The 13,373-nt window shown below is 45.3% G+C and overlaps 1 protein-coding gene across 6 annotated transcripts in view; it reads right to left on the minus strand.

Annotated features, from left to right (window-relative positions):
- The window catches only part of POLK (DNA polymerase kappa), a 1,025,073-nt gene that overhangs the window by 205,622 nt on the left and 806,078 nt on the right, over positions 1-13,373 (minus strand). For all 6 annotated transcript variants that reach the window (XM_085632293.1, XM_085632295.1, XM_085632292.1 and 3 more), the window contains one exon: positions 7,265-7,389. In XM_085632293.1, coding sequence (XP_085488419.1) covers positions 7,265-7,389 — 125 coding nt within the window. The remainder of the gene's footprint in view (positions 1-7,264; positions 7,390-13,373) is intronic.

Raw genomic sequence — 13,373 nt, forward strand, 5'->3', positions numbered from 1 at the left:
CGAAGACTTTGGGACTGCTGCAGGAGTTGGAACTTGTGGCGTGAGTTGGGTAAGGGAGGGCGACAGACCACCACCCTAAGGTTTACTCCCCAGCGACTGGCCGGGGATGAGACATGGGGGAGGGAGGTGGGGTGGGAGGGGAGTTTGGGGGTGTTGCAACAGTTCTACGGTTGGCGGGGTTTCTTCATGTTTGGTTGGCATAAGGGTCACATGGTGGCTCAGGTATATGCGTTCGCCTAATGCCCCCCTCCTGGGATACACTCGGAACACACCACTCTATGGCTCCATTAAATGAACAGAGACCCCACGCAGGCGGGCAGGAAACGGCCCCTATAGGATTCTCACATGGAATGTAAATGGCCTAGGGGATAAAATTAAGAGAGGGCTGGTGTCAGCATACATAAAACGGGTACGCACTGACGTCATCCTGTTGCAGGAGATCCACCTCAAGGGTACGAAGTGTGGGTTTCTAGCGAGAGGAGCATATAAAGTATTGGCACATGCGGGATACACAACGGGCTCACGGGGGGTGGCTATTCTGATTAAAAAATCACCCCTTTTTACGGCGACACGGACCTGGACGGACCCCCAAGGGACATATACGTGGGAGTGTCCGGGACATGGAGAAGGCAGAGGGTCACAATAGTCTCGGTTTATGCCCCCCCGAAGCTACAGGCCAGGACCCTTCCTGGACGGACTGATATTCTATTAGATACACCACACACATTCCACATTATAGGGGGTGACTTCAACGACGTCATGTCCGTCCGCATGGACCAATCAGGGAACCGGACTGACGGCCCCCCGACTACGCATTTGGCCAGGGTTATGTTACATTGGGCCTGATAGATATGTGGCAGCATCTCCACCCGGACACCAGAAGCTATTCATACTACTCAGGTGCACATAAGGTGCACTCACGACTGGACTACGTCTTTCTCTCGCGGGGAGCAACGGGGACTGACTGCGAGGCGGAATACCTGACGCGGGGGATTTCGGACCACTCTCCCCTTCTGGTTAGGTCCGGGGGGGAGGCCTAGGGCTATTGGTGGGAACTGGAGGTTGACGGCTTGGGATCTGCAGAATACCGAGATAGTGCGAGATCTCAGGGCTGACACGAAAGTGTATTTTGCGGAAAATGTAGGATCGGTGAGTCGGGCGTTGTAGTGTGGAAGGCATACAAGACAGTGCTCCATGATAGGGCCCAAAATCAAATATCATGGGAGAAGCGGAAAGCACAAGAGGAGCTTACTGCCCTGGAAACCCACATTTTAGAACTAGAACAACGCTATCTGTCGGGACGTGACCCACAGGTCCTCCGACGTCTGACTGACACACAACAGCGCTATTGAGCCCTAGCAACGGATGAGGCTAACACACAGGCGCAGGCGACCCTACATGGATTATATGACGTTGGGGATAAATCTGGTAAACGCCTAGCCTGGCTCAGCCGTAAGGAAATGGATGCCCGATGGATAAAAAGCATAGTGGACCGACGGGGGCAGCCGCAGAGGGGAGATGCCCAGATAGTCCAGACGTTTGCCTCCTATTTTCAGGAATTCTACGAGGCCAGAGATTTGGGTGAACCGGATGAGATTATGGCTTACTTGGCCACTATTCAAACCCCGATTTTAACGGACGAGGACAAGGAGACCCTCGAAGCCGACATATCGGTCGATGAAATTAAAGAGGCAATAACTAGACTGCGCCCTGGGAAGTCCCCAGGCTCAAATGGACTCCCAGACGATTTTTTTAAAAAAAGGGGGCAGATCTCCTGACGGCCCATTTGCTAGCGCTGTTTAGGGACGCGGCCCAAGAGGGTATCTTCCTGCTCGATCTTTGGCTGGCCATGAACATACCTATATATAAACAAGGGGAAAAAACGAGGACTGCGCGTCCTATCGACTAATCTCTCTCCTCAACGTGGAGGTTAAGCTACTAGCGACGATCTTGGCCCTCCGCTTGCGCCAAGTAATCTCAGGCCTGGTACATCAGGACCAGACAGGATTCTTACCAGACAGGGCGACTAGACAGAATCTACCACAGACCCACAACTGGCTTACGGAGGTACAGGTACGGGAGCACCCACACATGTTTCTCTCCCTCGACGCTGAAAAAGCGTTCGACACTGTACACTGGACCTTCTTGGAGGCAGCTCTGGTCAAGTTTGGCATCGGCCCCAAATTCAGGAAATGGGTGGGACTCCTATATGCAGACCCCAGAGCCCGGGGAAGGTGAACGGGATGTTATCAGACGACTTTCCTATTAGAGGGGGACCCGACAGGGCTGCCCTCTATCCTCACTATTATTCGCCCTTACCATTGAAATAGTGGCCTGTGAGGTCAGACAGACAGGGGAGATACGGGGGTTCCAAATATCGCAGACTGACACAGGGGAAGAAAACATTTCGCTCTATGCGGATGATATCCTGTTGTACGTTGCCCAGCCGGCTATTACGGTCCACGCACTGTTCAGGCTCCTGGGCAGATATGGCTCCTTCTGGGTTATACGATAAATTGGCATAAATCGATCCTGTACAGCCCAAGACCGGGGGAGACGTGGCCCCCTCTCCATGGGGCCCTCCAGGTAAAGCAGACAGGATTCATGTACTTGGGGATCTATTTGACTACAGATAGAAACCTCTCCTATCAAAGAAACATCCAGCGAGTTGTTACAAACTTTGCAGACGATGCTCTCCGATGGGAAGCCCTCCCCCTAATGATACTTGGCCGGGCTGCAATGTCAAAATGATTACATTGCCCCGTTTCTTGTATGCCCTACAAAATGAATACTTCCCTCTTCCTAGACAGACGTTTAGGGTGATAGATGAGGAAGTGCGCTCCCTGTTGTGGTTGGGAAAGCAACCGAGGATAGGCCTGGGCACGTTACAGAGAAACCAATATAATGGAGGGATCTCTTTGCCAGACATTGAGGCATACTACTGGGCAGAGCATTTGGCGCCGGTGAATGAATGGCTCCATGCACCAGTTGATCACCCCACTTACAGGTTAGAAAGGGACACCATGGCACGCCGTACCTGTTTGTTCTTTTTATATGGGGGCGCAGGTAGGAGACGACTACTCCCGGCAACGCAGATAACCATAGACGTTTGGGATGGGGCAACAAAGATAATGGGGTGGACACATAAACCGACAAAACAGACCACGATATGGAACTGTACCTGGTTAAAGGAGCTCCACAAACTCAGGGGCTTTAGAGGGTGGGATGACATCGGAATCTCTACGCTGGGGGATCTGGTGGCGAAGGGGGATCTTAAACCCTTTAGGACCCTGGCAACGGAGTATGGGTTGCACCCCACCCAGTTTTTTAAATACGCGCAATCGCGACATGCATGGAGGGCGGAGAGCTCGCTCTCCTCTCCCCTGCCAGAATATGCCCCGTTAGAGGGTCGCCTATTGCAAGAACAGATACCCAACAAGATAGTATCTTTTACGTATAAGACCCTGAACAATAACATGCCAGATAGCCTGGGGAAACTGAGCGAAACTTGGGAACAGAACCTGGGGACGATGGACACAATAGATTGGGAGGCTGCCCTGATGCACCATAGAGAAGTTGCGATTAAATCCCGCCTCCGACTCATCCAATACAAAATACTACACAGGGTATATTATGATTGGGTTGGACTACACCGTATGGGCAGAGCCAGTGACTCCAGTTGTCTCCGCTGTAGACACCCGCAGCGGGACTTCTATCATATCATCTGGGACTGCCCCATCATCCACAATTACTGGGCACAAATATTGGGAGAGATGAGCAAGGTGCTGGAGACAACACTTCCTATGGAACCTAAATTTGTATTACTGGGATAACCAATGATATAGACCTGAGCCGCCCACACCTGATCTTCGCACTGTTGGCCCAGATGGGGGCAAAGAGGGACGTGGCACAGGCGTGGGGGGCGTCATCACCCCCTCAATTGGGAGAATGGAGGAGGGGGATGGACATGTATATGGCGGCAGAAAGGGTCATCTACAAAGCGAGAGGCTGCCCCCGGATATCTCGCAGAGTATGGGGGAAATGGAGAAGGTACATGGTCTCAATGGGGGTCTGAGATCCGATTGATACGCTGTGGGTCCTATTGGGTACGGCTGTAATACGTGAAGGTATGTGGCTGGACATGGGCCCTAAAACCGGGGGCAGCCTTTTAGGGGGGGGGAATAAAAGATACTGTCAACAGTGTCATTTATGGCAGAGCCGGATTTCGATAGGTTGATTGACATGGTGATGTTACCGTGGGTGGTGGGTGGGGGTTATTTCGGACGCGTGGATGACTATTTGTGACATGCCAGTTGTTTCTGTATTGGTTAAAAATGCAAATAAAAAAATATTTTTATAAACTGAGGGTTATCCCACAGAATACTATGACCAGGTAAACTCAATGGTAAGGGATACATGCATAAGCAAATAAGGAAAATTAGAACATTGGAATGATGGGAGCTCCACTGAAGACATTGGAGTGCACCATGCTTTTACAGGCCGGTAAATGCCTGCAAAGCAACATTCCAATGCTGTTTTCAAAGGCCTCTCGGAGTCCGAGGGAATTTAAACCCCTCGAACTCTGAGAGGCCTTTGTTTTATTTGTTGGAACATTCTGCCCTCTAGTGGCAGAATGTTCTAGTAGCCTTATAGCCCTTCGTAGCTGGGCTATCGCGGCTATTAAAGTCCCGCTCCCTTGTTTAAGTCCCTCATCTTCGGCTCGGGCCTTTAATGCTGGAGCGAGCCTTTAACGCTGGAGCGGGCCTTTAATAGCCGGTAAAGCCCGCTACAGCAGGCTATAAGGCTATATTATATGATGTTTTGGACAAAGAAAGTTGTTTATTGACCTGGAAGAACAAGAGAGATGGGTAGAGAAAATAATTGACTGAGGGTAGAACTCCAACTTCTGACAAAGAAATAGCATTGGCCTCTCTGGATTCCTTTACAGATCTGCTACAAAGATGAGACTTGTGGGGAATCTGAAACCTGTACTTTTTAAAATAATATACCCTTCCCAAGTCTAACAGTGGTGGATGCTAGTGACTTGGATAGCAACGTAACAGAAGAAGTCATAGTCATGGACTATTCCACATATCGGATGATTTCACTCCTAAATGTGGAGGAAAGGTGCTGGCCAAAGTACTAGTAAATAGAATACTAAAAATAATTACAATATACATGCACTCAGCCTGTATACCACAAAGGTCGACCATAATGAACCTATAACAACTGCAAAACTGTTGAACAAAATGAGAGGCACTTAAAAACCATTAGCGATCCCATCTCTTGCTGTCAAAATTAGTTTGACTCCACTGACTAACAATATCTATGATTCTAGAATGGTTCAGGGTCACTTCAACAATATGGGCCTAAATACACCTGATCTTCACAAAGCCCACTGCTGCAGTAAAAGAGAACTAGGAGCTTTGTAGGGTGGTTGGGCTGGACAGAGGCATAACGAGGTGCTAGCCCCTCTCACTGTTCTTATTTGTGCTGGCAGTGAAACCTCTAATGTGCCAGTCAGGTTGGAAACCTGAATCTGTAGATTCTGCTCTGGCATAGGGCTGAAGGATAAAGATCTCACTATAAGCAGATTACATACTGTGGTACATAGAAAACCCCCTCTAGGCAAGATCTGGAGGGGTTTCCATGATCCAAATACTTGGAGAACATGCAGGCTACCAAATAAACTGGGTCAAGTCAACTGACTAACAAATAAATGACTGAAACACGAAAACTTTGCAGGCACTAGGTCTCAACATGGCGGAGCTGAGTTTAGATATATAGAAATGAAGATCACATCGGACAGAAAGGCATTCTTTGACCACATCCTAGAGGTGATAGTGGCATATTACAACAATGAAGTGTAACAGCGGTGTAAAATTATGTGCTAAGTGGTTATATTCAAAATGATAGCCCTCCCCAAACTGGAACATGCCACACAAAATACTCTATATGTGATTCCGGAGGTCTTCCTTAAACTACTGGAATATGATATGGTGGCTTCCTTCAATAGCATTGATGGTATTCAATAGATGGATATACACAGCTGGCATTGAATTCCTTAACATCAGAATCTACTAATCTGCCTCTCATGTCCAAGCCATGAATGACTGGATATTGGTACCTCATGATGAACCATCGGTGCATCTAGATAGAGCCACAATGGCTGATGCCACTTATCTAAACTACATATAAGTGGGAAAAGAGGTAAACAAATTGAGTATAGCGATAGCATTAGAAATACAAACCTGTAAAACGTTACAGCATTCCTTGGCTGGAAAGGCAGGATTACGAAAGAAACCACCTTACTGACGGTGTTACACTTCAGAGCATAGCTGGTTTGAGACGGTGAAACTGCATAGGCATCTATAAAGTGGGATACTTAATTGGAGTTGGTATAATTACAATTGCAACTTGAGTACAGCCTTATGCCCTCAACGGAACTTAAGTACCTACAGGTCTGCCAACCTACACACTAGACTGGTTGACCTTCTGGAGGAAAACCCCCTGGAATACAGGGTCTTATCTGGAGAGATGACCGGGCGGCAAGGGGAGATAGTGGGGAGGGACGGTAGCCTCTCTATTTCTAAAATACTTACTCAAACAATACCTATTTACAATGCTTCAGAGACACATGAGAGAGAGACATGGGACCTCTAAAGTATATATAATGATAGGCCACCTTGATGCAACCTAGAGAGATGCCAATCCAAGTAGGTCTGAGGTTAATACACCTGAAAATCTTACAAAGAGACTACTTTCATAGGAAAAGACAACATAGGATGGGCGTGGCAGCAGAAGGTAGATGACTGGAGTGTGGGGATGGATAGGGCACTTTCCTGTGCACTATTTGGACATGCAAAGGGGAAATGGTATACTAGTCTATACCATCTCAATGTATGAGGTACAGAGGGATATTTTTAAAAGCAAGTGATGCTCCTGGAAATTTGTGAAAATCTGGGGTTTGTGGAGTAGTCCCTATGGGCAGGATGATGCTAGGAGCAGATGGTATCTCATCCAAGAGAAGATGCTACAAGGTAATCCTTGATCTACAGCCTCCGAGTGAGAGGCAAACTTTAGGGAAATGGAGTCTGAGCAGTGAAATGCACTAATATTGCCACAAATATGCACATGATACACTGCACAGCTGAACATGGAGATATGAACTACCATGACATGAAAAAGCCCTGTAGATTGTTAAAATGCTTGTTTGATATTTTTTTGTTATTATGAATTCATGAAATAAATTTTAAAAAGTTACCTTTCGAATCGGTAAATCTTTGATGAAGTCCATCACAGCTTGTCTGTCACTAGGAATCCTGTATTGACCGTTCGGCTTGTTCTTATCACTACAAACTTTTGCTAACATCATATTTGGAGCAATTCCTAAAACATAAAAAGTTTTTATTTTATTTGCTTTATGTAGGAAGGACAAGTACTACTGACATTAGACGGTTATACCGTAACCAATACAATTAACCTTGTGGCCATCCTTACAAAAAAAAGAGGTGTCAACAGGAAAATGCATACTGCTGGAAAAGCAAGACATATAAAGCAGAGGTAAAAGAATGGTGAAAATAAAGCATAATCAATAAAGCATAACCAAAAAGAAGAACTAGATAAAACTTTCTCAAACTATTGACCGAAGAGTTCGGTTTTGTGCTGTTTGCTGATAGACTTGCAGTGTGGATTCTGACCACAGTTAACACTGTATTAAGTTCGATATAAAAGTTGCTGAACATGAATAATAAAATGTTTATTGTACAGTTAATTAAAACAGTTACAATAAAAGAACAAAATAAATACTCCGATAAAAAAGCTACCCTAGTAAAAACATACAATAATTTACATTTCAATTATGTTCCCATTGATCTTTGTCATGTGTAGATATAAACACTACCATAGGCAGTATAAATTGTGTCGCAGGGGATCATTAATCTTCTCCAATAACTTACATAGCAATAGATCAAATAGACAAAGTGACAGAGCTTAATGGTTCTACAGTTCGATCAAAGGAAGCTTGTAAAGTGATAGTGCTCTGGAGATTAGTCTAGCATGCAGCTCAGTGGACCCCACTGCTTCCCAGTCTCAGCACCACTAGCTGAGGGCAGAAAGCTCTTGGTGGCTGAAATTCCGCGAAATGCTGGAGCACAATGAAGTAGCCTTTTATTTAGCTTTACAATATACGGCACAATAGTTTTCCAAGTGCCACACTTTTTTAATACTTGAACTGCTAACATCGGGAGTAGCTAGAACTATTGCCAGACCGGGCAATCAGATGTACTATATATAATCATTGACTTTACTCCGGTCAGTAGACTGATAAAAGGTTTCATCTGTAATGATCTATTCTGATCGAGGATTCACTTTGCTCCTAATTGTTCTCCTCGGGATGCTGAAATATAATTAGTTGGCCTAGACAGATTCTTGTTGCTTTGAGAATAACCTACATTAATCTAAGGCAGTCTCCGGCGACTTTATTGAATATTGCCTACATTTCATGAATCTGGCTGAGAGCGGGAGCAACTGCAGGGATAGACTGGCAGTAATTGCTTCCCTGCATGATCTTATATGGACCTGCAGAAAAACTAGGCGCAGCCAGTAGCATCTATAAACTAGTAGTGGATCACAAAAACAAACAATGTGCATTAAAGACTCCTAGACAGCCCCACAAAGCCTCCAACCCTATCTGTTATTCTGGTTATTCGTCAAAATGGTGCTCTTTAACAGGAATTATGCCACTCCTTAACCCTAGTAATTGCTTTTTCATGTAAAGTTTCAGCGGATAGTCCAGGAACTTTGTGATAGTACCTGGGTTGCATTAAGTGGAGCAGTACTGATAAAGGCCAGATTGTAAACGGCTTCAGTGTTAAGGTCTCTCGAAATGTATCTTGCAGGTTTAATCAAAATTCTGCCTATCGTTTTAGGTGGTATGGAACTTTCCCAGAGCCGTACGCCAAGAAGCACACTTTTAGTATCAAGATTTGCCTTGGTATATTGAATTCCAGTCGCAGACAAGATGCCGGAGAGGAATTTAGAAGGGGGAACACTGAGCGGAAGCAATGTTTTTGTGCCTGATCCAGTCAAGTCTCAAGGCGGTTTCTAAACGTGAAAGTTCCATACATCAGGGCTGGCATTAGAATATGGACGATCAGGAGAGCGGCACTTGTTTCATTCTTGTTTTTATTTTAGTTTTAGGAGTTTACATCCTAAGGATATTTGGACTCCTTTGGTTTTTAGGGGCATGGTTAGGCAAAAGGGAGCAGCATAGTGAAGGTTAATGTATGGACTTATGCTTCTTCTTATGCCGATCACAGAGCTATGGTTGGTGTTGAGCTAACTAATGCTTGAACTACATTTAGTTTATCAGAGGCAGGGATGAAGTATTTATTCTTCCTGCCAAGAAAGGGTTGAAACTTGACTAAATGAACAAGCTTGGTCATCTTTAATTGATTCAACATTAATTGATTCAACTGTAATAGTAAACTGCTCGTCTTCCAGAACTTACCTGAGTATCTGTTTAAATTTACTCATTTATTCCAGACTAGCTTCAGTTGGGCAGCTAGCATTTGACACATGATAATGGAAAATCTTAGGCCTCCTTAGCAGATGGACCTACACAAGACGTTTTTGGCTATACTCAGCAAGCAGCTTATTAGCCCAGAAGAAGTTTAATAATTTTCTCTACGTTGCTTTAAGAGAATTAGCTGGGAGCTTGATCAGTAAGGTGTGAGTAACATACAGAAAACGTGGCAAACATGAAATTAATTTAATGTAGCTATTCTCACAAACTATGAGACTCTCAGTCTTAAGCATCTAGATGAGTCTTTGTGCAGGACATTTAGAAGCTCTGAAGATATGTGCATATTCCTTTCTATTAGAACAATTTACAAGAAATCCTAAATAATTAATTTTGTGAACTGACCAACTGAACACAAATGTGCTGGCAGATTATGACTATCATCATCACTTTTTCATACAATCATGCATCTAGATTTTTAATAATTTACCTTTGAGCCCAAGACCTCTATTAATAGCATAGCTCTTAGACCATGCCGGAGAAACTGGGCTTGGTTGTAGGGAGGCTTACATCACCCCTAAACAAGGCTGTTTTATACAGGCCGATTGCTATGCATAAGTCTGTTTTGGCAATTGTTTAATTTATTTATTAGAAGTACCGCTGATAGTACAAACAGGAGAGGGAACAAGAGACACCCATGCCTCGTTTTTTAGAGACCATTATTGTTTGTTTCAGTTGGTAATTTACTTTAATTTTTTTGTAAAGGTAGCTACAACAAAAGGATCAGAGTCTAGAACTCATACTTCTTTTAGACTATAACCTCATTAAGAAGACACAATCCACCTTATCAACTGCGTACTCTGGGTCCGGCACATGAAATTTTTGCCCTTAAAGCCCAGTCTTCAACATTTAGGAGCAGCGTCACATTGGTGCATGCTGGTTTTCCTTTTATGGAGACTGATTGGGAGTTGGAGAGATATCTTGTCATATCTCTTCATGGTGGATGCTAAGTGTTCAAAAAGATATTATCAGATTAACTTTTAGCAACTGGATTGGGTATAAGGAGCTCCATTGGTCAGGGTCTCTATCTAGCTTTGCACACATAAGGGCAACTGGACCCTGAAAAAGGGAAAAACAGGCCAAACCTCTATTATCTTAATTGATAAACTAGTCCACCTCCTTTTTAAAAAGATACAGTACACACTTTTTCCACGTTGTCTTTGGGAGGTGTGCGCAGATTAGTGGGTAAGAAATGTTTTACAAATCACCAGACCTATTGATATAGGCAGTCTCTTAAATGATAAGAAATCATACATTCAATAGTAGGATGTAACAGACCAAGTAGTTTTGCGAGGTATCTATTAATTCACCACAACTCTAGGGACACTAGACAGAGAGCATCTATGACAATGTTTTTTTTCTGTCTTCAGGTATGATCCACAGACGTACTATAAAAGCAGGTGAGAGCATAGGCCTTATATATATATATATATATATATATATATATATATATATATATATATATTGAATATGCTACTTACCAGTATGCATCTGTTCTTGGCATGTAGGGCTGCTGACATTCATATCTGTGCATAGATCGCCGCCTAGTGTTGGGTCCGGATGTTTGCACGTTGTTGTCCTGGAAGAGTCTTCGAAGTATCCTGGGATAGGTGACTCCTCCCGTGGACTACAGTGCGCATGGGCATCCTCTCCATCCTCAGATTGTTTTTCGCCATTGTGGCAGTGATGGAGTAGATACAGAAAGTGATGACCATGCTTACAGTAATTCTGAGAGCTGCAGCTGCTACAGGCGCCGGGGAGGAGGGAGGGCGATATGAATGTCAGCAGCCCTACATGCCAAGAACAGATGCATACTGGTAAGTAGCATATTCAGTTCGAGGCATGTGGGCTGCTGAATTCATATCTGTGCATAGAATACATAGCAGTGCCCTCTATTAGCGGCGGCTACCAGTGCCAGCTGCAGCGGTCTGAAAAAGAGTTTTGAGAACAGCCTGTCCTACAGCTGCCTGCTGTTTTGATTGCACATCTACACAATAGTGTTTGGTAAATGTATGTGTAGTGGACCAGGTGGCTGCTCTACATATATCATGCAAAGGAATGTTTCCTAGGAAAGCCATGGAGGCCCCTAACTTACGTGTTGAGTGGGCTCGTGGGGGAATCGTGCGTTTAGCCTTTTGATAGCAAATTTGAATACATTTAACGATCCATCTGGCTATACCTGCTTTGGAGATAGCGTTACCTTTGAGGTGTGGGGCAAAGGCAACGAAAAGTTGTTTTGTTTTCCTAAAGACTTTAGTCCTGTCGATATAGTACATGAGGGCCCTCTTTACATCTAGTGTATGGAGTGCTCTTTCTGCGACAGTTTGTGGGTTTTGAAAGAAAAAAGGCAGTTCAATAGTTTGTTCATGTGGAACTGCGATATCACCTTGGGCATGAATTTGGGGTTGGTACGTAGTACGACCCTGTTTGTGTGAACCTGTATGAATGGCTCTTGAACGGTTAGTGCCTGGAGTTCACTAACTCTTCTTAAAGAAGTGATTGCTACTAGGAAAGCTACTTTCCAGGTGAGGAATTGAATCTCGCATGAGTGCAGAGGTTCGAAGGGTGGACCCATCAGGCGTGTGAGGACCAAGTTGAGGTTCCACATTGGAGCCGGTGGGTGGCTTGGAGGAATTACTCGTTTGAGTCCTTCCAAGAATGCTTTTATGGCCGGCACTCTGAATAAAGAGAGGTGCTGCCTGTTCTGGAGATAGGCTGATATTGCGGTCAAATGGACACGTATAGAGGTGTATGCCAGATTGCATCGGTATAGGTGTAAGAGGTAACAGATTATGTTTTGGATGGATGCGTCTAGCGGGTTAATGTCATTATTATTGCAATAAATGACGAATCTTTTCCATTTGGCTGCATAGCAAGCTCTGGTAGTGGGTCTCCTGGCCTCCTTAATGATGTCCATACAGTCAGGTGGCAGGTTAAGGTAGCCAAATTCTAGGACTTCAGGAGCCAGATTGCCAGGTTCAGCTGTTGCGGATCTGGGTGCTGAATCTCTCCATGGTTCTGCGTCAAATGCGCGGGTTTGATCCGCAGCCTTTGATGCGGCACCACGGAAAGTTGGAGAAAGGTGGTGTACCATGGCTGGCGTGCCCACGTTGGAGCAACCAGGACGAGTGTCAGTGAGTGTTGTCTGAGTTTGCGTGCCACCAGCGGTATCAATGGTGCTGGGGGAAAAGCGTACGCAAATCTGCCGGACCAGTTCATCCATATCGCATTGCCCTGCGACTGCGGATGTGGGAACCTGGCGGCAAAGCTTAGGCATTTTGCGTTTTCGCTTGTGGCGAAGAGGTCTATCTCTGGATGACCCCACTGCTGGAAGTACGGTTGGAGTACTGATGGGTGCAACTCCCACTCGTGCATCTGGTGGCTGTGTCTGCTGAGCAGATCCGCCATCTGGTTGTCCTTGCCGGGGAGGTGTTCCGCCATGAGGAACATGTTCCTCTGAATGGCCCACTTCCACATGCTCTGAGCCAGATGAGACAACTGTGGAGAGTGTGTTCCTCCCTGTTTCTGTATGTAGTACATGGCGGTCATGTTGTCCGTCCGGATCAACACGACTTTGTTGCACAAGTGTACTTTGAATGCTGTCATAGCCAAGAAGATTGCCATCAGTTCTAGAAGGTTGATGTGCATCTTCTTTTGTTGTATTGTCCATAGTCCCTGCACTGTGTAGTTGAGTACATGAGCTCCCCATCCCTGGAGAGACGCGTCCGCTGTCAGTATTATTTGTGGAACTGGCTCTTGGAACGGTCGGCCCTTGCAAAGGTTTTGTGGA

This window comes from Triturus cristatus, chromosome 2_1, assembly GCF_964204655.1.
Source record: "Triturus cristatus chromosome 2_1, aTriCri1.1, whole genome shotgun sequence".
Taxonomy (NCBI): Eukaryota; Metazoa; Chordata; class Amphibia; order Caudata; family Salamandridae; genus Triturus; species Triturus cristatus.